This window comes from Aphanomyces invadans, assembly GCF_000520115.1.
Source record: "Aphanomyces invadans strain NJM9701 unplaced genomic scaffold supercont1.49, whole genome shotgun sequence".
Taxonomy (NCBI): Eukaryota; Oomycota; class Saprolegniomycetes; order Saprolegniales; family Verrucalvaceae; genus Aphanomyces; species Aphanomyces invadans.
In genome coordinates this window covers 107,298-129,112 of record NW_008580194.1, presented here as the reverse complement: position 1 = coordinate 129,112, position 21,815 = coordinate 107,298, and the positions used below count along the sequence as shown (strand labels likewise).

General features: G+C 57.8%; 9 protein-coding genes across 11 annotated transcripts; 4 read left to right on the top strand and 5 right to left on the bottom strand.

The window, feature by feature from the left end:
- The first annotated feature begins 806 nt into the window (after nt 1-806).
- Nucleotides 807-1,912, top strand: H310_13292 (hypothetical protein). Its single transcript, XM_008880733.1, has 7 exons — nt 807-925; nt 982-1,045; nt 1,106-1,120; nt 1,175-1,294; nt 1,348-1,416; nt 1,463-1,651; nt 1,742-1,912. The coding sequence occupies exons 1-7, from the start codon at nt 812-814 to the stop codon at nt 1,825-1,827; spliced, it is 657 nt and encodes a 218-aa protein (XP_008878955.1). The 5' UTR covers nt 807-811; the 3' UTR covers nt 1,828-1,912.
- Nucleotides 1,913-2,405: 493 nt separating this feature from the next.
- Nucleotides 2,406-3,492, bottom strand: H310_13291 (hypothetical protein). The gene is made up of 2 exons (XM_008880732.1): nt 3,358-3,492; nt 2,406-3,292 (listed from the first exon to the last, which is right to left on the bottom strand). Exons 1-2 carry the CDS (start codon nt 3,380-3,382, stop codon nt 2,427-2,429), a joined length of 891 nt encoding a protein of 296 aa, XP_008878954.1. The 5' UTR covers nt 3,383-3,492; the 3' UTR covers nt 2,406-2,426.
- A 144-nt stretch (nt 3,493-3,636) lies between these two features.
- Nucleotides 3,637-4,572, top strand: H310_13290 (hypothetical protein). The gene is made up of 2 exons (XM_008880731.1): nt 3,637-3,957; nt 4,009-4,572. The coding sequence occupies exons 1-2, from the start codon at nt 3,686-3,688 to the stop codon at nt 4,550-4,552; spliced, it is 816 nt and encodes a 271-aa protein (XP_008878953.1). The 5' UTR covers nt 3,637-3,685; the 3' UTR covers nt 4,553-4,572.
- Nucleotides 4,573-4,716: 144 nt separating this feature from the next.
- On the bottom strand, nt 4,717-6,024 carry H310_13289. 2 transcript variants are annotated; one of them, XM_008880729.1, is made up of 3 exons: nt 5,531-6,024; nt 5,086-5,481; nt 4,717-5,033 (listed from the first exon to the last, which is right to left on the bottom strand). In XM_008880729.1, the coding sequence occupies exons 1-3, from the start codon at nt 5,995-5,997 to the stop codon at nt 4,886-4,888; spliced, it is 1,011 nt and encodes a 336-aa protein (XP_008878951.1). In that variant the 5' UTR covers nt 5,998-6,024; the 3' UTR covers nt 4,717-4,885. The 2 variants fall into 2 exon arrangements, with proteins under 2 accessions (XP_008878951.1, XP_008878952.1); XM_008880730.1 differs by having other exon boundaries at nt 4,717-5,481.
- Nucleotides 6,025-8,292: 2,268 nt separating this feature from the next.
- On the bottom strand, nt 8,293-9,693 carry H310_13288 (hypothetical protein; the record flags this gene model as incomplete). The annotated part of the gene is made up of 1 exon (XM_008880728.1): nt 8,293-9,693. One exon carries the CDS (start codon nt 9,691-9,693, stop codon nt 8,293-8,295), a length of 1,401 nt encoding a protein of 466 aa, XP_008878950.1.
- A 2,594-nt stretch (nt 9,694-12,287) lies between these two features.
- On the top strand, nt 12,288-16,180 carry H310_13287 (hypothetical protein). The gene is made up of 6 exons (XM_008880727.1): nt 12,288-12,933; nt 12,983-13,187; nt 13,246-13,863; nt 13,981-14,235; nt 14,302-14,457; nt 14,506-16,180. Exons 1-6 carry the CDS (start codon nt 12,389-12,391, stop codon nt 16,114-16,116), a joined length of 3,390 nt encoding a protein of 1,129 aa, XP_008878949.1. The 5' UTR covers nt 12,288-12,388; the 3' UTR covers nt 16,117-16,180.
- A 408-nt stretch (nt 16,181-16,588) lies between these two features.
- On the bottom strand, nt 16,589-19,564 carry H310_13286. Of its 2 annotated transcripts, XM_008880725.1 has the most exons (12): nt 19,018-19,564; nt 18,784-18,962; nt 18,563-18,722; nt 18,455-18,490; nt 18,162-18,335; nt 17,941-18,117; nt 17,813-17,896; nt 17,635-17,721; nt 17,449-17,580; nt 17,283-17,366; nt 17,017-17,202; nt 16,589-16,961 (listed from the first exon to the last, which is right to left on the bottom strand). In XM_008880725.1, the coding sequence occupies exons 1-12, from the start codon at nt 19,555-19,557 to the stop codon at nt 16,842-16,844; spliced, it is 1,959 nt and encodes a 652-aa protein (XP_008878947.1). In that variant the 5' UTR covers nt 19,558-19,564; the 3' UTR covers nt 16,589-16,841. The 2 variants fall into 2 exon arrangements, with proteins under 2 accessions (XP_008878947.1, XP_008878948.1); XM_008880726.1 differs by having other exon boundaries at nt 17,017-17,366.
- A 481-nt stretch (nt 19,565-20,045) lies between these two features.
- H310_13285 (hypothetical protein) lies at nt 20,046-21,040 on the top strand. Its single transcript, XM_008880724.1, has one exon. It carries the CDS (start codon nt 20,233-20,235, stop codon nt 20,944-20,946), a length of 714 nt encoding a protein of 237 aa, XP_008878946.1. The 5' UTR covers nt 20,046-20,232; the 3' UTR covers nt 20,947-21,040.
- A 117-nt stretch (nt 21,041-21,157) lies between these two features.
- On the bottom strand, nt 21,158-21,759 carry H310_13284 (hypothetical protein). Its single transcript, XM_008880723.1, has one exon. The coding sequence runs from the start codon at nt 21,710-21,712 to the stop codon at nt 21,329-21,331; it is 384 nt and encodes a 127-aa protein (XP_008878945.1). The 5' UTR covers nt 21,713-21,759; the 3' UTR covers nt 21,158-21,328.
- Between the last annotated feature and the right edge of the window lie 56 nt (nt 21,760-21,815).

Genomic DNA, 21,815 nt, shown 5'->3' with positions numbered 1-21,815 from the left:
GACCTCCCATCGTGAAATTGTGACTCTCAAAGTTCGATACGAGCGTATGCGAATTCTTATTGGCTGATTTAGGACACCATTGGCCAATCCGTTGCCTCCTTTGAAAAAAATTACACAACGACCACCACCCTCATCTCTCTCGACTGGAGTCATGGGGAGGCTGACCACGACAGTCTCCGTGGCAAGGCCATCCTTCTTCTTCGCTTTCAGGAGTTCTCTCGCGTTCATGCGTGGTTCTAGCGAGGGATAGGTCGTGTGGCGGTCTCCAGTGTGGACTTGATCAGTCTCAAACCAGGGGAACCCAGGGACTGAGAGGGTCGATCTCCTGTCGTCGTACAGCTGCATGGTTACCGATGTCGTTGTATTCGACATACGTTCTTGGCCAGGTCGATGTAGTTCCGGTGGCACTGTGGCCGTGACGTCGCCATGACTTCCTCTACAGCAACGTACCGCTTGTGTGTGCATGATGCACTTCGATGGCGTCCCACCAACGGACGACGTGGGCTCCCCACTGGCGAACGTGATGGGATTCATTGTCGAGCACGATTTGGGCGGTTTTATGTGACCATATGCGTCCTGTGAACAGCGGCACTGAGCTCTACGTGGACTTCCTCCCCATAGCGAGATTCCCATGCCAACGACGGACCAGCCGGCATTTCTTGGCGCAAACGAGTGCGCAGTGTGCGGTGGTCATGTGCATGCTCGATCGAATGCGTAATTCTTGGGCTGCATACAGTCTCCAAGGCGCTTGACCAACCGATTCCCCCCCATTTCCTTCAGCTCTGTCGCCAGTTACGTGCGAAACCGCGCAATGGACGGCATCATGGCAACGGCAGGCAAAGTCCCTCAGAGTGCCGACGAGTGGGATGCCAAGTACAAAGCAGCGGCATGCGACTACTTTGACTGGTACCTGAGCAGTGCAGAGGTCGGTCAGATGGTCGTCGTTGTCCACAAAGGCATCGTTCGAGTGGACCATTGTAGCTCCAACCGCACCTTCAAACCATCTTGGACCGCTACGATGCGAGCTGCGAGATCTTCGTCCCAGGTACGGCCCCGCGCGTTGTGCAGCGCTGTCTTTTTCACCAATGCTGTGCTGACTACGTAGGGTGTGGCATGTCTGGTGTGTAGCACGCATTCAACATCAACCCCCCCCCGCCCACGGGCGAACGTGTAGAGCTGGCCTTTCATCTGTACGAGATGGGATATGAACATGTGACAAATGCCGACACGTCGGCGATGGCCATTCAGCGCATGGCACGCGAGCAAGACCGCCGTCGTGCCACGGCGATGGAATGTACGGTCCTCGATGCACGATTCCGTGTGGCAGCTTGATCGTTGTGTGCGCAGGTGTTGTCTTGGATGCGATCAACATGCCTGACGTCCCCGACCAGTGTTTCGATGTGGTAGTGGATAAAGGTGTGGTATTTCACGGGCTCGTTCGTGGTCAATGCGCCGATTGCAGGACTCCTTGACACCGTCCTGTGTGGTGCCAACAACATTGAAAATGCCGTCGCCCTCGTGCACGAGCTCCATCGCGTTCTCAAAGTCAATGGGACGTTCGTGCTCATTTCGCATGGGCCCCCGGACACACGACTCCACTACCTGACCCGAGAAACTCTCGAGTGGACAGTCCACCCCCCCACACCCATAGGTCAGTGGGTCATGCTCTCCCCCCCTTGCAGTCCCTCTCGACACATCGCTCCACGCGACATTGCATGGCTTACGAGTTGTTTGTTCGTAGAGCGGGCTGGTCGCGACGGCTGCATGACGTCGTTGGGTACCCCAAGGCTGTGCTACATGTACACTTGCCACCGTCAATTGTTGTAATGGGGATTGCGGCCACCCTCTCGTCGCAGGGACGGCCTTAACGTTTTATCCTTGCTTGAATGAAATCCCGTTGTCCTTGCTTGCATGTCGGTATCATTCGGGCAAATGAGTTGCATGTGGGTCGCAAGCACAGTCTCGTTGTTGAGAATATTGGATGGCCAGCATGACGATGGCATACTGTCTGGTGTACTCATGCTGGCGTAGTTGCAGCCACTGCGGCGCGCGCAGGTCGTCGGACGCCGCGGTTCCACATGCCGCGGTTGGGTTGGCGGCTGCATCTCGACTTGCGTTCGTCCACACGAGCTAGCTATGCCGTCCATCGCTCCCATCATTCAACGCATGTGGCTCCATGCTTGAGGCCCGAGAGTGCCGCATCACGACATGCAAAGACACACACGTTGTCCACGTCGACGAAGTCCCATCCCCTCGACGTCAGTAATATCCTTTCAACATGAACCTGTCAACAGAGATGCTACCCCAACGATTCCAACGGGGACGCCAGCGATTCCAGCCGATCGCGCCGGAAAACCACCACGACATTGTGAATGTGGCGGGTACGATGGATTGATCATCACGACTTGAGCAACAAAGGCAATTTATTATTTGCCCTCGACAGTCGATCGGAACTCGTCCTCGGCGCCGTCAACGTCCCACACCTCCCCCGAATCTTCCATGATGACAATGCTGGCGGAGCTATCTCTTGTCGCTGGTGGTGGGGCCGCCACTTCCACCGTCGTCATGGACGGCAGAACTAGGTCCTCGATGATGGGACTGTCGACGACGCCAGGACCGCTACTTGTGAGCGAAACGCGCCCGACCGTGTGAAACATCGACTGCATGGCGACGTCGTGTGGATGAGCGATCCTTTGGTTGTGCGTGGAGGGGTTATGGAGCGACAGTGTGTCGGGTGGAGGCATGGACATGACCAGGACGGATGCACTGGAAGCTTTATCCGAGGCGATGCCAGCTCGGTACATCGCAATCTCGTCTCGCTCTTGTTTTTCTTCGCGTGCTTGTTTTCGGTTAATATATCGAAGCACACCGTACAGCAGCACAACAAGGCAGCACAGCCCAACACACGCCAACGTGTACCAAATCGTCGTGCTGTTGTCTGGTGCGTTCGGAGGTGAAGTACTGCTTGTGTTGGCTGTTGCGGTCGGCGCAGACGTGACGAGCGGGGAGGGGGGTGCGATCGTCGTAGTGTCTGTCAGGCGTCGACGACGACTTGATCGAACGAATGCATTCGTCGGACTGCAGCGCGTCGTGCCACGTGGACAAGATGATCCTTCCATTCCACTGGACATGAAAGCAGGGCCGCAATGCACAAGTTCGCCATGTCGCGACCAACACGGTGGGCACGTCGTTGTGGTCGATGGAATACAGATCGTTTTCGCGGGTGTGAGGCACTGGACGTCGTCGCAGATGGGTTGATGTGTTTCATGAGCACTGGCCGAAGCAAAGACAACTACAGCAAGCCAGTGAGACACGAACGAGGTTGGCACCCATCCATGCACAAGTACATGGACGTACACGAAAGCCACATGAGTCGGATCATAGGACTGCGGCGAATAGACTGTACGCTGTGGGAAGGCGTTGTCAGCGGCGAACCAGATCGATGCGACAGGCGTCGGACGGTGGTAGAGGAGGTCCCGGTGTGATGCGACGAATTGCAGAAATAAGTCATAAATCGGTCTATTTCAGCATCCATCGGTTTAAAAGTTTCGCGTAAAATCGATGGGTTGAACCAAGTCTATCACATTTAATATTGTCTGAACTAGCATCAAATGATGGAGGTGTTTAGATCTTCTTGTTGCAACCTGCCATTCCACCAGTCTTGCGGGGTGCCCCACCAACTTGGATGGACTCCACGGCGACCCCGCGGGCTTGGCTCCTTGGGCTGTACGTGCCCCTCGCAGTATTGGGGGTGTACAGACTGTGGCTCAATTGGATTCGCGACCGCGCAGCTGTGGCGTTGTACACATGCATCATTGTCGGATCGGTCGGAGAGGTTTCCAGTGCGCTACTCTTGCCGCCAAGCCCACAATCTTCTGCTGCGGCGATGCTTGGAGATAACTGCTTTGTCGCAGCATACCTGCTCATCATGTACAATTGGTCCGTAATTGCAAAACGGTGCGTAATGCCCCGCGCTTAAGATGGATAGCGTACTCACAACGGTCGCAGGATGGACGAGTTGCGCACGACGACTGCGCCAGTTGCAGTCATCGCATATGTGACCATGTCGGGTCTTGCGTATACAAGCGACACCGTTGTGTTTGGTGCTGCCATGGCTTTTTCTGCTAGTGGAAGCATCAACTCGTCAATCGCGAGCCACGCCACCGACTCTTTGTGTTGGCTACGCTCGGCTACCCAAGCCGGTGTGGCGGCTGTGTCGGTGCTTGCCGTCGGGCTATTTCCGTACTACGGCCACCGCATGCGCAACGTATTGCAACGTGTTGGCGAAGACTCCCCCCGGCGTATGCGCAACATCGCGTCGATCGCCGTCACCGCTGCGGTGTACTTTGCATGCCAAGGAGCGGATCACATCCGATCGACGCTTCACGTGGCGTCGACCTGCAAAGGCGACACAACTCGCGCCATCTCGTCGCCGCTGCAGAATCTCGACGTGATCAAACCCTTGTGCGTGCTCATGCTTCTCGTGTTCTTGCCACGGAAACCAGCCCCCTCCAAAGCTGGCTACGTCCGGCTAGGATCGACTAATGCCTAACATCCTTCGATGTACCTTCAGCTCTTACTTGGCCATCACGCTACCAGCCCTGGAACTTGTCCACGGCGTTGGTTGCATCCAGTGGATCGCTGGCCTTCCCAGGGTGCCAGTGGTTTTCACTGTCACGTCGATGCGCGACCACATCAACTTGGTTGATTTTCTCGTCCTGACAATTGACTGGCTCCATGATTTTGAAATCCATTCATACGTTCACTTTGATTGGCTCAACGAATTGTTTTCAACCAATCGAAAACATTGCCACAACCCCGAAACCCCGACGATCCACCGAGCCACATGCGCATTCAAGACGAGCAGCACGCTGACCTTCACGCGCTACACACGTGCATTCACCCATGCCAGCATGTCTCGCAAGAAGGGTCCAGACACAGCTTCGGACTCGGCCCACAGCAAGTGCCCACCGCCAGGGTATAACTTCAAGGTTTTGTCCTTGGACGCGGCAACATGGACGAAGTGACATGACCTACGGTAGCATGGGCAAATGGATGAGGGAGCATTGCACACGCTATACGTACGCGTCGTGGGGGACGACCAAGTCGGATTCGCCATGCTGCACCAAGAGAGGCAATGCCACTTTGTTGAGCTGCGATGCCACTTGGCCGATGCCGGCAAGCACCGCCAGTCCCGTGCCCAACCGAAGGCGCCCATCGTAAAACAAAGCATCTTCCTCCTCAGGAATAACCTGCGCTGGACCGTTCGCAGGCGGTGGTGCATCCACGGACGGCAACAGCGGAAGTTTCGGCGCCAGCTGGACCAACAACCGTCCAACAAACTCAACCTGCGCAGGCGGGCGGACGTCGGCGGCAACATGCAGCGCTGGTGCATGAAAGATCACTCCTGACAAGAGATTGGATGCGCCTTGTGCTTGTAACTTCAACGCGACGTGCACGGCGGTCAAACCACCCATCGAGCTACATCGCTCGTGCCGTGTTAGCCACGAATACATCCAACGCATCGTACCCGCCAACGAGGAAGAATGGAGCGTTCGGGAATCGTTCTTTAAAGTGTCGAACCACGAAAATCGCGTCGTCGGCCAGGTCGGAGATCGACGTGACGTGGCCGTGCCGCCCGGAACTTCGACCAAATCCGTGCGTGTCGTACGCAGCTGGAATCCACCCGTCGCGAAGAAGGGTGTCGAAAAACGGAGTCAAACGACCGCTGTGGCCGTTCATGCCATGCATTAGAAGCACCACGCCCTTCGGCGTCGGCGTAGACGGTGTCCACCATTGCGTGTACAGCCTGCGACCGTTCCGTTGAACGTACTCGACATCCCGATGGAATTGCTTGAGAAGCGCCAGCTCGAGGCTCAGTGGACGCACGTCCATACGCTCCTTTGCCTCCTCCTCGCCCGGGCCGAACACGATGCGCAGCGCCACAGCCCACACGGCTGCGAGCCCAAATACGCCCATAGCTACCTGAGCCAGCATGTCTCGGATCGAGGTGGTGTCCTTGAAACTTTGATTCACGTTGGAAACGGCACGGTCTTCCTGTTATAATCTATAATATATTCAATTATACAGACTCGACGACGATCAGGCAAAACCCCGCCGCCATCGTACGACGAAGCCAAGCGAATACCGTGGTGCGAAAAGTGGGGTGGCCCATGCGGGTTGCCGCATCGTCAACCGAGTTGAGTGGTTGGTGCCGGCGCTCGCACAGCGTCGAGGCATCAGCCATGCGTCTACACCGCTGGCGCGATCGGACGAGCTAGGTTGTAGCGCGAATTCCCACATGGGCTTGCTGCTATCGCAAGCCCAAGTCGCTTCGACTTGATGGCAAAGTAGTCAGTAATGCCAGGAAGACGGTGGGGAAGAGGGTTTACGTGGTGCATCTTGGGATGGATGGCCATCGATTCGCGTTCACAACTTCAAAATACCATCATGATCGTCGACTTTTCGCACAATGGATTCCACGCATCACGTTGTGGCCATCCGCCGTCGCTCCGTAAACGTCGTCGTTGGAAGGCTACACAAGCCCTTCATTTGCTTTCACCTTTGCCGCGCAGGGTGAGTTTGGTGGTGCAGTCGGCAAACGTCGTCATGTCGACGTTAGAGTGCCGCAACAGCGCAGGGAGTGGCTTGCTTTGTTCAAGCGGCCGAGGGCTACATCAGAACAAAATGCGCTGTGTCGGGCACGACGAATAGGGGCACTAGTTGTGGTTGTTGAATGCCTGCACACCGACTGAAACGTGGAAAGTTGTTTGCCACTGGGGCGGGCACAACTTTACAATCCATCGCTTGTGACGTGCAACCTTTGTGTCCATCAACGAGCCAAGAGCGAGATAGCGTTATGGAAGATGCGCCAAGAAAGCCAGTAGGAGCGGAAGGTCGGCCTGTACTGCTAGGACCACTCTGTTGTACGCGCGCCAATGCAGTGTTCCAGGACAAATCAGAGAGTGTGGTCCACCTACATGCCCCCCCCCTCCAACTTCTCTGCTGCCCAAGCACGGGATGAAGTCCCCCACAGCGAATACTTGTCTTGGAATGCGGAGGTACGGGCGTCCCCCCAAGCATGTCTTCACAAGGGGATTCTCTCCGCAGTTGGGCTTGTAGTTGTCATCTTGGCAGGGTGGCCGAAGATGGCTTCGCACAACATTCGGCCCAACGGCGGGACGACCAACACGAAGCTCGAACAATGTGTGCCACATTGCTGAGGCTGTCTCGAGCCGGTGGTGGGAAATATCGCCACAACGCAGGCACGGCGACGACTGCATGTTGTGTGCCAGGGGCACGTCGGGAAGTCGTGCCAGACCAATCGTTCCAAACTAAGAACTCGTGTACAACGACGGGGCAGAGCTTCGATTCGTTGCTGCGCACTGCGAGTTTCTTCGTTCAGGGCTTAAGACTTGACTGAGGGGATGACTGCATTCAAGCGCACAAGTGGGGCCGAAGACAGCAGCCTCTTGAGTGGTGCATCCATCCAGTTCGGCATTGTTTTTTCACGTTGCAAGTCGAGAACCATCATGCTCAACGTGTGCACTTACCGGCCACACTCGAACGTGTTGGCTGGGGACGTTTCGAGCTGCTGGACCGACATGCACCGCCCACGCGCCAGCACAAGTCAGTGTTGACGGGCGGCGGGTTGGTGGGGGCCGCGGTGGACGAGTTTTGAAGGACGAAATCCCGATGGCCGTGGCGAAACACTGAGTACTGCCTACGACTCGAATCTGCTGCAGCTTCAAACCGACTCCCCCCAATAGGTTGGAACTCTACTCAGCCCATCGAATCGCGCTCACCCGTCGCGATGCCAGGCACCGGGAGTCGTCTTCTAATATCGCGACAGGTCCCCCCGTCGTCGAGTCCGTGCTACGCGCCACATGCATGGAAAGGTTTGACCATGCGCTCGACTTGGTTGCCGTCATGTCTCGCCGTAGGGGCAACACAATGCAATTGACGAGGGACATCATGCAGAGCTCGACTACACCCCGGTAATCCGGTCGGCCGCTATAGAGTATGCAGGTCTGCTGTCACTTCCGCGAGTTCAACTGGAGTAGGACAACGTCTCTGCTTTCGTCACGTCGACCCTGCTGCGCCTGTCAAGAGCGTTGCCTTGTGCCGACCTGTGGCGCATCTGTAGTAGTCGGCCGTCGACCCAAGCAAAGTTTCATCGCTCGAACTGGCAAGGTCCTTACAGGGAACTTAGCCTGAGCTACCCCCCCATGGTACAATATGTCATGCGATTGCCGCGGAAGGGCTGCCTGGAAGCGCTGGCAACGACAGCTATCAAGATGCACCTGGACGAGAAAAATACACTAATGTGCACTCGGACGGCGAGATGCGAAAGAGGCAAGGCGCACGGGGCTGTTGCCGTGGTGGAGCTGCTGGATACGACTCGACAAGTCTTGTGGGCGCATCGCGCGATGGTTTCGCCGACTCGAGAATCGGAATGCCGTCCAGAATGTCCCAAAATGACGGCGACTTGACATGCACCGACGTGGGGGAGACCACTGTCGATGATGCGTCTGTGTGGTCTCCCAGCGAAAGAGTTGGTGGCTTGTTCATGATTTCGAGATGACGCGAGTTGCCGGCCGTCTTGGGTTTGTGCGACGTCCATGGGCAGCGCTCCACCGCAAACGCGCCGCGAACATTTCCAGCGGCACAGTGGGTGCAAGTGCGGACTCGAGTCCGATTATGAGGGACATCGAGAACGTGAGCAGCGGCCAGCACTGCCGCTGGCACAAACATGGCGCATTTGGCACAGACGGCATGGCCGCAGAGGCGGCAGTGGTGCCGCCTCGGAAACAGCACACGGAACGATGTAAAACACAGGTTACAGTACGAGTTGTGCGTCCACAGCGACTTGGGCAGAATCGCTTGCAAGTTCGTGGCAAACGCGAGGGTGGCCGAGTGCGCCAATTGTACAAACCAGAGCGCGAGGTCGTGGTGGTTGGGAACGGGCTCGACTTGCAACACGAACGAGACCGTGCACATCGCGTGGGTGGAATCGACCAACTCTATGGGCCGCACGACAAACCCGCATGAGGCCAGCACGAGGCGCGTAAACGTCGATCGGGGCTTGCCAACCCGTCGTGGCACGTTCACCGATTGCCACACTTGTCCGCCAACACGCAGATGAGTGGGCTGGCGGTCGTGTCGAGTGGTAGGCCACGGATCGGCGACGAATGTCCGTGCCAAGAGCGTCATGTCGTACGCATGGCATTCGTGGTGGAGGCCTAGCCAGCATACCGATCCACCGGTCGCGTCCTCCTCCTGCAGTCGCTCGCCGTCCACGAACGATCCATAAAAGGACTGGAACATGCGCTTGCGAAATCCTTGGTTCGACCTTCCCTCGGCGGCCAGCGACCGCACGAGGGACTCGACGGTGCCGGACACGACCGTCACCGCTCGGACGCTGTGGTCGCGGGGGCTGTGATACACATCGATGCCATCCACTCGCCTGACAAACTCAAACGACGACGACGACGCAGCGTCGCGAATGAGCCGGTCAACGGCGGCGTCACCTAGCTGCGGGGGAGCCGCCGCCATCACTTGGCGACACTCCTGCGACGGCATCGCGATGATGTTGAGGACAGCAGCGTGGCTGCCACGATGAAGCACAAATGCATGGACTGTGGTAGGTCGAATGAGTTTGTTGGCCCTTGGGTGGGTGCGCAGACGTGCCATGATGTACACCCCAAGTCAGCGCCTGAGTTTTGGGGCATCCATCACGACTCACTGGTGGGCGGGGGATGGTACGTCACGCTATGCAAGCAAACGAGCCACGTCCGCGTACCACAGTGTGGGCCAGACGAGGATTCGCAGCCACAGAATGCCCGTGAGTGCGGGACGCGCAGGCGGCGAGGCATGGATGGCTCGCATTGACTTCGTGCCCCACACTAGCATTTTCGGCAACGCCGAGGCGGCGGCAAGCAGCTAGACCGACCCATGCACGGGTCCTCGATTCGCGGTGGGAATGGTGTACTACGGGCGCGGCGTTGAGTGCATGGCGTGCGATACGCGTGCAATGTTGACACGTGGCTACGAATCGAACCGAATGCACGACCAGAGTAGTCGGTCAGGCGGCGTGCTCTGCGAACCGAAAGGCACCACGATCGAGTGCCAAAGCATAGGATGCCTGCAGCGGCGGCCAAGGCGAGCTGGCTGGGCCAACCACGTCCCCCCAATTTTTCAGTCCCAGCCATCCACACGCACCGACACTGGCGCGCGGGCATGCTATTGCGGCAAAGTTACGTTCGACCTCGCCTCTACGGAATCGACATACTGCGGATCTCTTGCGCCTAACGTGTTGGAACAACTGGTGGTAGGCACATGGCGAGGTCGACAGCTCCACACGGATAAACTTTGTCGCCAAGAGGAGGCCCATTGCATCCTGTCCTAGCTCACGCCGCACGGCAACCCCACCCACAACTTCTGCACGTCGTTCCTGTCAGAACTTTCCCACCAGTCGTTCTAGAACCACTCGCTTACACCCGTCCGCCCGCGGCAGGTCCACGATGGAACTTCGCATTCATCTGTGGTCGCGAGCCGTCGCACCAACCGCACGGATCAAGGGGCTAGCAAGGAACGGTCTCGACTGCTTGCACGACATGCACGGCTTCACTTGAAGATCATGGATTGCGAGCCCCATCGTCCACACACCACGCTGACGATGGCCACTCACAACATACCCTCTGCATCATTACGATGCGCTCTTGTCAGAAAGCCTGTTGACCCTGCATCATATCAAGACGTCGCAGTCGTCCCCACCGCGCTTGGGGCTGTGTTGGATGCTTATACTGGTAGTACAATCTACCGGGGCGATGCGAAACAAGATCTTTGGCCCGGTCACGCCGCCGAGGTGGTGGCATCGACTTGTGTTTTGTCGTGGAGCGTGAGGGCTTGACCGACTCGAGGAGGGAATGACGTCCATCGAGTCCCTGGGTGAATAGTCCTTTGGTTTGTTGTCGTCGCAGGCTTCAGCAATGAGGCGTCCGTGAACGTCAAACGAAAAGCGAGCGGTCGTGTCGCTCATGGACCGAAGCGCTGCTTTTATTCTGGCGACATGGGATTCTTGTCGGGGTGACTGTGGCTTGGTGCTCTTGTCGTGGTATGCGGGGCAATGCAAATAGAGTCGCCAACTTCCTGCAACAAGCACGTGCGGAACGCTTGGCTGCTGCCTCCGTTTTGGATTGGTAGACGATCGACAGGACGATGCCGGGTTGGCCACTGCTTTCACTCTGTGTATGGCTGGATCACAGGTCGGCGCTCTCGCCGCACTCAAACAACGGAGACGCTTCGTCGTCGAAGAGGAAGAGCCTGGAACTTGGACCTGTCCTCGTGGGGTGCTCTCATGTCAACGGGATCGGCGATGCTCCCCATGTACTTGCACGTGCCATAAGGCCTGGGCAAACCAACGCATCCATGACATACAGACCCCACAAAACTCTCCATGTTACCTCGGCGCCTCCAACAGCAACCGGTCATCCAATGCACAGGAGTTGCGCGGGGCGGACCGAAACAGCGTGCCGAGTGTTGTCGGCAGTTGAATGCTCTTGACCACGAGGCAGCTCGTGCAGTTCATGTCGTTCGATGTGGAAGACATTAGTCTTTCGTTGAGGGGACACTCGTTATGAAGGCGAGGGTCATGGCGGGGGGGGATGCAGCATGCAGACGATGGTCAGCATTTATCCGAAGCAAGGGAAATCTATTCGTGCAGCTATGACTGGGCATTGTACTCTTGCGACCCGTATCGCTGGCCGACACAAGAACGGCAACGCTCCATCCTTGTGCTGAGTACGCAAACGGGCAAAGCAAAGGATTCACGTATGCATGACGTCCACTCACACAGCAGCGGCTCATGTCGCCATGCATGTGTGAAAACAACTACCACGTCGATCCAAACGTCATCCATGCGCCAGCGACCACGAACGACTCTCCATCACGACTTGGTTCCATACCCCTGCCAGGGCAAAAACAAAGGTCGCTATCGAAATGGCCAAGCCAACCTGTGCTGGTTCAACCTTGACCTGGGCCATCGGTCTGTCGTCGATGCGATGCGTCATCACTTTGCATTGAACGCTGCGCAAGCACATGCATCCACGACAATCCGCAGGTCTTGCCACTCGCTGGCAAAGGCATTCAAGTTCTGCGCTAGCAGGTCGCAACGCGCGTCAACCGGGACCGCTGTCTCCCCAGTCGTACGAATTGTGGAGGCTTGTCGAGTGCGTTTCCATGCTGGAGTCGACCGTAACCGATTCCGAAACGGTCCCGCACGTCGGCGAAACCGTTCGAGGCCACGTCAGAGCGCGAGTTTCTCCGACCGCGGGACAGTGGCTGCGGTGGTCAACGCCGCGCGCCCACCAACGAAGGCGGCGACGCGATGATGGAGGACGAGGACGGCGGCATGCGCGTCGTGCACACGTACTTGACCATGATGTCGACCGAGGAGCACATGCGATTCTCCAACGCAGCGCATCACATCCAGCTCTGGTTCGCCGTGTTCAACCCACGGTTCAACAACAACGACCGGAGCATTTTGTATCGTGCGCTGTACGACTCGGGGTCGGCACCCGAGAAGAAGGTCGCCAAGGCGCTGCAGCAGTGGTATCGCGTGGTCGTGTCGGGCCGTCGGACCCGCCGGAGGATGATGCAATCGTGTCACACGTTTGCCGACGTCCCCGCAACGCGCCCGCCGTCTGCGCAAGGAGGGGGGTCGGCAGTCGCCCCCGTGATGAGCCAAGACGAAGCGGCCGCGCGAAAGGCCAGTCGCCGGGCTCGATACAGTGTGTCCGACCTGCGGACCGACTACAGCCAGGATGTCGACGATCTCGACGTGATTCAAGACTCGTTGAGCCAAGTCGTTCACGAGTGGAAGCTGGCGGACGCAGACGAGTTTGCCACGATTCGGGAAAACCTTGTGGACAAGTACGTGTTTTGTGCAGATGGATGGCGTTGGCACCGTCGCTGGCGCTAGAGACGAAGCCGATATGGTCAAGGAGATTCGATACTTGACGTCGCTGCGGCTTCGATACGAGGCCCCCGATGCGGGCGGCGGCGACGCGTCGTCGACGCTTCGACCTGGGGACACCCTCTTGCACTACCTTGTGCAAACCGTCCCCAACCTGACGTCCGCAGTCGTGCGCGAGTTTCTTCGGGACGGCGTCCACATCCACGAAAAGGTGGTGTGCATCCGCTTCGAGCGCGCGACGTCGCACGATGGCATTGATGCTCGAATAGGGTGCGAACAACCGCTCGCTGCTCCACGCTGCGGCGCATGGGGGCCACGTCGCCACGATCGAGCTCTTGTCAAAGGAAGGTTTGGATGTGCTCGCGACAGATGGATTCGGGTGCACTGCGCTGCACGACGCAGCGCGCGCGGGGACGCTCGGCGTCGTCCGCCACCTCGTCGAGCACTTGCACGTAGGCGTTGACATTCCCAACAAAAATGGCCGCACGCCGTTGCATTATGCCGCCGAGAACGACCGCCAGGACGTTGTCGAGTACCTCCTCACGCACAAACGAACCAACGTGAACGCGATCAACGGCAACATGCGCACGCCCCTCCACATGGCCGCCACACGCGGCCACATCGACACGGTCCACATGCTCCTCGCCGCCGGCGCCTTGATCGTTCCCAACCTGGCAGGCGACACGATCTTCCACGACGCGGCAATGCACAACCACGTGGATCTCCTGGAATCGTTCACCAAAGACGGGGGGTATGCCCGGTTTGCGATCGCGAAAAACAACCAGGGCCGCACGCCCCTCCATGTGGCCGCCGCGAACCGCGCCGTCGACGCCTACGTCCTCTTGAATGGAAATCCGTGGTCCGGGCGGCACGCAGGGCTGATGAAGGTACGTGCGAGCGGGCCGACGCCTGCATCAACCAATTCTGTCGCTGCATTCGGCCGAGTGCTCTCGCCCGGCACCGTCGACATTATTCGCATGGTTAGCCAGCGTGTGTGTGGCTAGGACGATTTTGGTCTGTATCCGCTGAACCTCCTGCTCGAGAGCGACGCGATCCCGCTGGCCAACGGCCTCAACTTGGCCAAGTACACGCCACGCAACAACCACACGGACCTCGACCACGAGCGCGAGCCGATTTGGAACGACGACATGTTTGCCTCGATCTTGCGCGAGTCGCCCGAGTACGCCTGGGCGTTCTTGGACGGGTTCAAAGTTGCCGTGTCATGGAATTGCGGGCGCACCGAATGGGCATTTCCAAAGGTATGCCCGTATTGGCCATCCATGTCCGTGCCGACGAACGTGGGCGCGTGGACCACGGGCTTGTAGCTCGGTGACATGTACGGCGACGCGTACGCCGTCGAGAAGAGCGCGCTGGCGAGCATCGTCGAAGCATACAACCGCGGCGACAAGGAAAAGCGGAGCTACTGCATCACGTGCCTCAGCCACGTCGTGATCTCGCGCATCGTGCACTTAAAGTGGAAGGTCCGTCCGGTGCCGCAACGTCGATCATGGCCACTCATGTGCCGCTAGAGCTTTGGCAGGACCATGTACTTTGTCGAGCTGTTTGGGTCGATCTTCCTCCTGTTTGCCACGACCATGTGCGTGTCGCTGTCGAATGTGCAAGTCGAATTCACAAAGCCGCGGTACTGCCTGCTTGTGTTTGCATGGACTTGGTTGTTTGTGTTTACGTCGGGCGCGATTTACGCGTCGCTGCGGTACCGCCACCTGAAGAAGACGCTGCAGAGCGCGAGTTTTCTGAACCCTGCCAAGATGACGGGACCCGGGGCCGGCGCGAGCCTCCCACCCAAGCCGTCGATGCGTGCGCGATTGGTTTCGTTCCTTGTGCCTGACACGCTCGTGCGGCGCAGCTCGAGCCTCGCCTACACCTTTGTGCGCTCGAATTCCACGCTGCGGCGGCAAGTCACTCCCCGCCCCCACGCCATGTCGTCGCTCGCCACGAAACGACTCGTACTGAAGGATAAAGTCGTCGCGTTTTGCATTGGAGCGGTCTTGGCATCGGGGGCGCTGTTGGTGGCGTCCATCGCGGCCCTCGTCGTGTTTGAATCGATCGGCGAGTCGACGGCCAGTGCCGCGACGGCATTCTACCACATCAACTTGGTCATTCGGTGGGTCCTGTCGGTCGCATTCTTGGCGGTCGAAGGGCTCGAGTACCGCGGGTCGCCCAAGCGGTACGTTCGCGTCAAGTGGCACTTTGTCAAGGCGGCGGTGCTGTGGTGCATCGTTGTGTTTGAAACGCCGTTGGATCTCGGGTGGATTGCCATGGCCAGCCATGGCGAGTGGCAAGCGATTTTGTACGCCGTCACGAGCTTGCTGCTCTGGATCAATTTTCTCCACGTCCTGCGCGTGAACGAGTCGACGGGGCCGATGATCACGATGGTGCTCAACATGGTGCCCGACGTCGTGCACTTTCTCATGATGTACGCCGTGTTTCAAATGGGCCTCACGTGCGCCTACTTTGCGCTGCTCAAAGGCAGCGCAGGCTTCGAGTCGTTTGGCGACACATTCCTCACAACGTACTTGATTATCTTTGGCCAGCTCAACCTGGACGTTGTCCTCGGCAACGAATACCCCCGCCAGCTCTTCATCTCGGTCTTTATCATGCTCCAGTACCTTGTCGTGGCTATCGTGCTCCTCAACGCGTTCGTGGCCGTGCTGTCCATGACGGCCGAGAACGTCCTCGAGCGCGTCAACGACCAAGTCGTGTTGAATCACGCCGAGTCGATCCTGCGCGCCGAAATCATGATGCCGCACTGGCTACGGCTGCGAACGCGGCGCCAGGCCAAGGCCAAGAAAACCAAAACCCACGGCCTTCTCACGTTTGCCAAGACGATGCACGTCAAGGACGACGACGCGGACGCGGACGACACAACCGACGACACCGTGCGCAAGATCGAACGGGCGCTGGAAAAGTGCCTCGACCACGTGGGCGACTTGACCAGCCAAGTCCACGCGTTGCAAAAGCGCCTCGACGCGCGGCTGACCGAAGAAGCCGAGAAAACCCAAGCAACTCTCGACGCGATTGTGGTCCTGCTTCGCACGTCCCATGACCATGCCATGCTTCGAGGAGACATCCCGCACCACCATCGCAGCATGGCCCTTGCCCCCATGCCGACGAAATAGGGGGCGTTTCCACGTAGCGTCGGGGGCATTTTGACCACCCCCAACATGCTCGATTCAATCCTGACCTTGTTGCTACGTCTGCCAGGCCACCCGACGTCATTCATGGGATGACATCGCATCGTGTCGCACAAGTCGCTAGCATCGTAGCCCTGTACGCGCTTAGCATTCGTTCTCCCCAGCAGTACCGTCGTCCAACCTGTCGAAGTGGTTGCATACACCACGTGCTGCCATCGTGCACGACGTCGTTCGAGGTGTATTTTTCATGGCCGCTCGCACAGCAATGACCTAGCGGAATGGCTGCTGCGTCTGCTGGATCACTCGGCGATCGTGTCCATTGCGTGTCGATGACACTTCCCACGGCACTGTGGATGTATCCGTTGAGGTACTTGCCTCAAGTCCATTCGCTCGGACCTTCGGCCGCACACACCATGGATGCATCTGCAGCGACGCAATTGGCGCACGATGCTCGGTGCTTGCAACAAAAACAAATTTAGCTGCAGCTCACGTCCACGGCCTCGGCAGAGCCAAGCCCACAAGTTCTCGCACATCACAGTACGTCGCCAACGTCGAGGATGCCACGGTCCCATGCACCTGTAGGTGCATCTTGAGCAAGCCAGCAGGTGGGAGAGGACATGACGAGGTTGTTAGATGGCACAGACTTCTGCATGCCACTCTCGCCAAGTGGCTAGAGCATGCGGCGCAGCCGCCACGGCTCTTGCTGTCAGCTACATGGCTGGAGCCGTCATCCGCAGCGTATCGATGTGGTTTGTCAGCTTGGCGTTCGTCTCACATTCTTTCTGAAACTCGCGAATCGCCGCCAGGTACGCCTGCTGCCTCTCGACGAGCTACCCCACGATGCATCGTTAGCGGCGCCCTGCAACCTCCCCCAGGACAACGTACCAGTTGATACTTGCTATCCAGTGTGTCGACGACCACCTGACGCGCGGCGACGTTTGCTTCCTGCTTCTTCACATTCTCTTGCACGTTGGCAATAATTGTATGCATTTGACCAAAAAAGAGGTCGGTTGTATCGGGCGACGCGAGGGCGACTTCAAAGTTCTCGTTGATGCTGTCGATGAGGGCCACCTACGTGCCCACAATCATCTCAGGCAAGCCCATGAGCTCACGCGACATGGCACGGACGTGCCCTGCGCCGACGAACGGACCTCCTTGTCCAGGAACTCGAGAGTGGTTTCTTGGCTGTTGTAGATCGAGTAGTACTTTCGCGTCTCGTCAAGCGTGAGGGCCACCTGGATGACGACCGATGCAGAGAATCAGCACGCACGGCGCGGCTTCGCTCGCCGCATCGGCCACGAACAAAGCGACACCAACCTCGTCGTAGAGCTCGGCAAACCGCTTCTCGTACTGAATCAATTCGCTTCGACTGGGAATGTCGTCGATTTTACGCATGACGGCCACGACCGCCTGGGATTCCTTGGCCACTGCTCGCTTGAGCTCGTTCCGCTGGACGCGCCACCAACACGTCATCGGTTAGCTGATCTCGATTCGATTTGGTACCTTGCTTGTTGCCCGCTCATGTTGCTGCTCCACCTGCACGACGGCATCCGACACATCATTTTGCGACGTCAACGCTTGTCGCCGGCTCTGGTTCACCCAGGAAGTCAGAGCCGGAAGGAGTGTTCGGCCCCGTCCATCCGGGGCCCCAAACGCAGCGCCGCGACTGGCGACGACGTACCTGCAACTCCGCCAACTGCTCGGCGCACGCCGCTTTAAACTGTGATTCCTGGAGCTTGAGGTTCGTGTGGAGCGCGATAAGGCTCTACCCACATCGTCCTTGTGAGCAGTCTCTTCATTTCAACAAACCCGAAGTTGGAGCAGGTCGTGCGAGTTGACGACGCCCGCTTCACGCATCTCGAGCTGCTCTTGTTTTCGCTCGAGCGTTTGAAACGACGCCAACGACATGGCTTCGCCGCTCTCGAGGCGCTTCGTCGCTTCCTCCACTTCATGCAAGGCGGTCTTGGCCGCGGCCAGTTGCACTTCCTTTCCACACCAGTATTGAACAGAATTGCCTTGAACGAACGTACTTGTGCGCGGGCCTTTTGAATGAGCTGTTCACGGTCCCGCGACAGCTTTCGCTGGGTGGCGAGCCAGCCAAACGCCTCGGCCGTCGATCCTGGGTTGCCTTGAGCTTGTTGCCTCAAATGCTCACGTATCGCTTCGGACGTGGTGCCGTACACGAGAGATGCAGCTTGGAGGGTCTATAAAGGAACCGGTCAGCGACTTGCATGCAGTGCGTTCGGCGCAAGCATGCCCACCGCAAACGCAACCAGACCACTTGATCCCTCGCCAACAATCAGCCAAGCAGGTAAAACCTCACCTGTGTGTTGACGCCAGCGTGGCTCCATTGATCGCCCTACACCAAATCCGAGTGTTACATTTCGCTGTCCCCGCTGCCTCATGGACGAAGCCTTGGTCTGGACCATACGTGGGTCGTTGCAGCGTGCTGCAAGAGCTCGTCCTGGAGGCGCTGCTGCTCTTGAAGTGCCCGTTGCTCTGCAGCGCTTGCTTCTTGTTCAGCTGTCTTGTACAATCGGTCAAAGTCGTCCGTCGTCACGTCGCCACCACTGTTGCCAACCGCGGCGCCGCTGGTGCACTCCAGCATTGACCGCATTGTTGTGGTGTAACTCAAATCAATGCACGTCCTACCGTTCATGCTGCATCAACATTGCTTGCTTGGCAATGTCTTTGAGCAGAGTTCGTGGCCCCTGGTCTTCGTGACGTGCTTCCTCGGACGCCGCCATCGACGGCGCCTCAGCTAGCTTTTCGCCGTATTCCAGCAAACATCGTTGAATGCGCTCCTGCTCCGTCTTGGCCGCCATGTCGCGCTACAAGCAACACGACACCTTGTCATGAGCTTGGGTATCACGGAGTTTAACGAACTCGAAATCTCGACTGCCGTGCGACGCGATACCAAGGCACGTGCAGTCGTCGTTGCTGCTGCCCACTGGAATCCCTGGAGGTCGTGCCGAGGTCGTTCCACTGCGTCAGAATGGCTTGTTGGATGCGCGTGTTGAGCTTGACTTGTGTGTGCTGCACGAGCCACGCCACCACGAGCTTGAGCTTGGCGTAGTTGGCGCCTTGGAGCTCGTGGACACTCAATGTCAGCGCTTTCATCGAAGGCGTCGACGGGGTTGCCGTCGCAAACGACATGAGCGCCGTATTGAAGCTGTGGCAAATGGCTTCAGCTACGCGCACGCGCTCCTTCACTGTTGCCACCGGGCGAAACAAGATGTCGCAGTCGACGGTTGTCAGCGCTTCGCTCTGGAGGCAAAACACGAGCCCCCCAACGACACGCTCGAAGATCGGGATCTCAATGACGGATGCGCGGTGGTACCCATGCTGTACAAGGAGGTCAATGCATTCCTGCGCAAGCGTCTCGCGCTCTGTCGAGTCGACCGTTGCTGCGCTGTTGTTTGCCATGATGTTGGATCGAAAATCTATTCGATTATCAAGGGTAAACTCCGGATACCATATCCGGATTCCATCGCGTTTTGTGACGCAGTGTCACTCTGGTCGTTGGAGTCGACATGCTGCGTGTGGCGCAAAGGTCTGGCTCAGTTATGCGCTGGGCCGTGGTGCTGGCGGCGTCTGGTCGAGCTGAGTGTGCGACTGAATTATGCACCACTGATTCGTCAAAAGGGCCAGGTTTTCGATGACCAATTACTGCAGTATAACCCGCATAACCCGTCTCCTTGGTCGCAGCCGTCGTGTGGACGGCATTGGAGCGCGCACAGTTTTGTGCTTGGAGAGCACAGAGTCTTGCACCGTCCGTGAACGGCCTCGCCACTTCGATCGCGTCGCACTCCACATAGTGACCACCTTACCGCAATGGAATCGGTAGGTAAAGTTCGGGCAGGGTGCTGATCGCGGTGTGGTACTAATCCGACTATGCAGTATACAAAGGGCAAGTTGAATGGAAATGTACTAATGGAAACGACCATTGTGGGCCAAGTGTCTCCTTTACCATCGCCGCGACGCGATCGATCGAGGCGATGTTCTTCATGCGCTGGCGCTGTACGTGAGATGGCCACATCTCCTTCCACACTCGAGAGATAGGCATTGCTTGCGAGCCCTGCAGCTCGTTGATCGAGCGCAATGCTCCCGTCCAAGAGCATAACGAGAGTACCACAGCCAGTCGACCGCCTACACCGCTACAATCTGCTGCGGACGATCCTCTCGTCCACTTCACACGTCAAACGCGCGGCTGGAATTGAGCGACAAGTTGTCAGCAAAAGCCCGACCGAACCCGAGACATGTGCCGCCTACCCACGATCGACGTACACATGGCGTTGTCGCGAATTGCCGCGTCGTCCTCGCAGTGTCCAAGTTGCAGTGGCAATGGAAAACCAGTCGATTCTAACCACCTCGCACCTGGACGACGGCGATGGACGCCGCGCGCCCATGGGCGACCGCACGTCGCGTGAAATCGTGGTAGAAAAGCGACCGTTTGGATTGGTACTGGCGTTGGCCGTTGTCGGCACAGTCGCTTCGGTTGTCGTCACGACAACGCAGAAAGCACAGAGCACCAGCACCGTGGTGCACATTGAAAATGACAGCAGCACCCACCACGCCTTGCTGGAAGCCGACGGCGAAGCCACCACGCACAACGACCCTCTGGACCACATTTTGCATAGTGACGGCACGTCGGGTGACCTTGGCGACCAAAACCAAGACTTGGACTGTGACGACGATGTCAGTGACGAGGATTCGTTGGATAGTGATGCCGATGCCATTGACGACATGGAGCCAGACAGTGCGGCCACGGGCGGCCACCGCATCTTAACGTCGACTCGAGCTGGCGAGCTGTAGGCGGCGCGCTATGTCTGTTGAGAAGTACTAGTACGTATCGCAAAGAGTTATCAACGACATGTGGTCTCCATCCTGTTGAGGATGTTGACACACGACAGCGGCCACGACGACCCTGGAAGACCAACCCACTTGAACAAAGCACGAACCCCGACGACACCATGAACGACAACCTGTCCACAGCCAAAGGTTGCTGTGGAGATACATGTAGAACGATAGATGAAGAGCGCAGACCAATCGCGCTCGCTGGGTGATTAGAAGGATTAGAACGATAGCAGTCTAACCCACAATGCACTTCGGAATTCACATCGGCTTCAACAGCCAAGTCGCTCGACCTCAGCACAAGTGCAACACATCGAGTAGCAGCCACAGGATCCATGGTGCCTCATCGGGACGCTCGACAGTGCAGTGCCAACCAACAGCTACATGCAATCAGCAAAGCGGCGGTAGTGGACCCATGGTCCTCACATCTGCGAAACGGACTGGGACGGGCATGGACGGGAGTAGAGCTGCCACGAGTGCTACGTGGGCATCGGCTACGGCGACAGCAACTCTGTGCCTCCATTCGACTCTGTTCAACGCATCGCAGCGCCGCGACGACAGCGTGGGTAGCTCTCATGCAGATGCATCCCATCCGCTTCTCCCCCCCACCTTGATCGCGATGGCTACAACCCTGGCCATGACCTGATTGGCTAGACGACTGTGACGTGTGAATCGTGCTCAACCAAGAAACTGGTTTTTTGCAATTGAGTTTTTCAGGTTTTAACATAAAACCCGATTGCCTAAGGTCGAACAAAATCGGGTTTTATTCGGAAAATCGGGTTTTACAGAGGGGGTCAGCATCGAAGGGACAACGGATAAAAGAACTAACA

Excerpts from the sequence above, each read along its gene's own strand:
- H310_13292 (XM_008880733.1), top strand. The coding sequence starts at position 812 with ATGGACGGCATCATGGCAACGGCAGGCAAAGTCCCTCAGAGTGCCGAC. Across the intron at positions 926-981 it reads GGTACCTGAGCAGTGCAGAG|CTCCAACCGCACCTTCAAAC; the intron begins GTCGGTCAGATG and ends GGACCATTGTAG. Across the intron at positions 1,295-1,347 it reads TCGTGCCACGGCGATGGAAT|GTGTTGTCTTGGATGCGATC; the intron begins GTACGGTCCTCG and ends TTGTGTGCGCAG.
- H310_13291 (XM_008880732.1), bottom strand. The coding sequence starts at position 3,382 with ATGATCCGACTCATGTGGCTTTCGT. Across the intron at positions 3,293-3,357 it reads CCGACTCATGTGGCTTTCGT|TTGTCTTTGCTTCGGCCAGT; the intron begins GTACGTCCATGT and ends GGCTTGCTGTAG.
- H310_13290 (XM_008880731.1), top strand. The coding sequence starts at position 3,686 with ATGGACTCCACGGCGACCCCGCGGGCTTGGCTCCTTGGGCTGTACGTG. Across the intron at positions 3,958-4,008 it reads TGGTCCGTAATTGCAAAACG|GATGGACGAGTTGCGCACGA; the intron begins GTGCGTAATGCC and ends CAACGGTCGCAG.
- H310_13289 (XM_008880729.1), bottom strand. The coding sequence starts at position 5,997 with ATGCTGGCTCAGGTAGCTATGGGCGTATTTGGGCTCGCAGCCGTGTGG. Across the intron at positions 5,482-5,530 it reads CCATTCTTCCTCGTTGGCGG|CTCGATGGGTGGTTTGACCG; the intron begins GTACGATGCGTT and ends CGAGCGATGTAG. Across the intron at positions 5,034-5,085 it reads TTGGTCGTCCCCCACGACGC|GTCATGTCACTTCGTCCATG; the intron begins GTACGTATAGCG and ends ATGCTACCGTAG.
- H310_13287 (XM_008880727.1), top strand. The coding sequence starts at position 12,389 with ATGATGGAGGACGAGGACGGCGGCATGCGCGTCGTGCACACGTACTTG. Across the intron at positions 13,188-13,245 it reads GCGTCCACATCCACGAAAAG|GGTGCGAACAACCGCTCGCT; the intron begins GTGGTGTGCATC and ends ATGCTCGAATAG. Across the intron at positions 14,236-14,301 it reads CCGAATGGGCATTTCCAAAG|CTCGGTGACATGTACGGCGA; the intron begins GTATGCCCGTAT and ends ACGGGCTTGTAG.
- H310_13286 (XM_008880725.1), bottom strand. The coding sequence starts at position 19,557 with ATGGCAAACAACAGCGCAGCAACGGTCGACTCGACAGAGCGCGAGACG. Across the intron at positions 18,723-18,783 it reads ATGTTGATGCAGCATGAACG|CGGCGCCGCGGTTGGCAACA; the intron begins GTAGGACGTGCA and ends GGAGTGCACCAG. Across the intron at positions 17,367-17,448 it reads TTGCCGAGCTCTACGACGAG|GTGGCCCTCACGCTTGACGA; the intron begins GTTGGTGTCGCT and ends GTCGTCATCCAG.
- H310_13285 (XM_008880724.1), top strand. The coding sequence starts at position 20,233 with ATGCTCCCGTCCAAGAGCATAACGAGAGTACCACAGCCAGTCGACCGC.
- H310_13284 (XM_008880723.1), bottom strand. The coding sequence starts at position 21,712 with ATGTTAAAACCTGAAAAACTCAATTGCAAAAAACCAGTTTCTTGGTTG.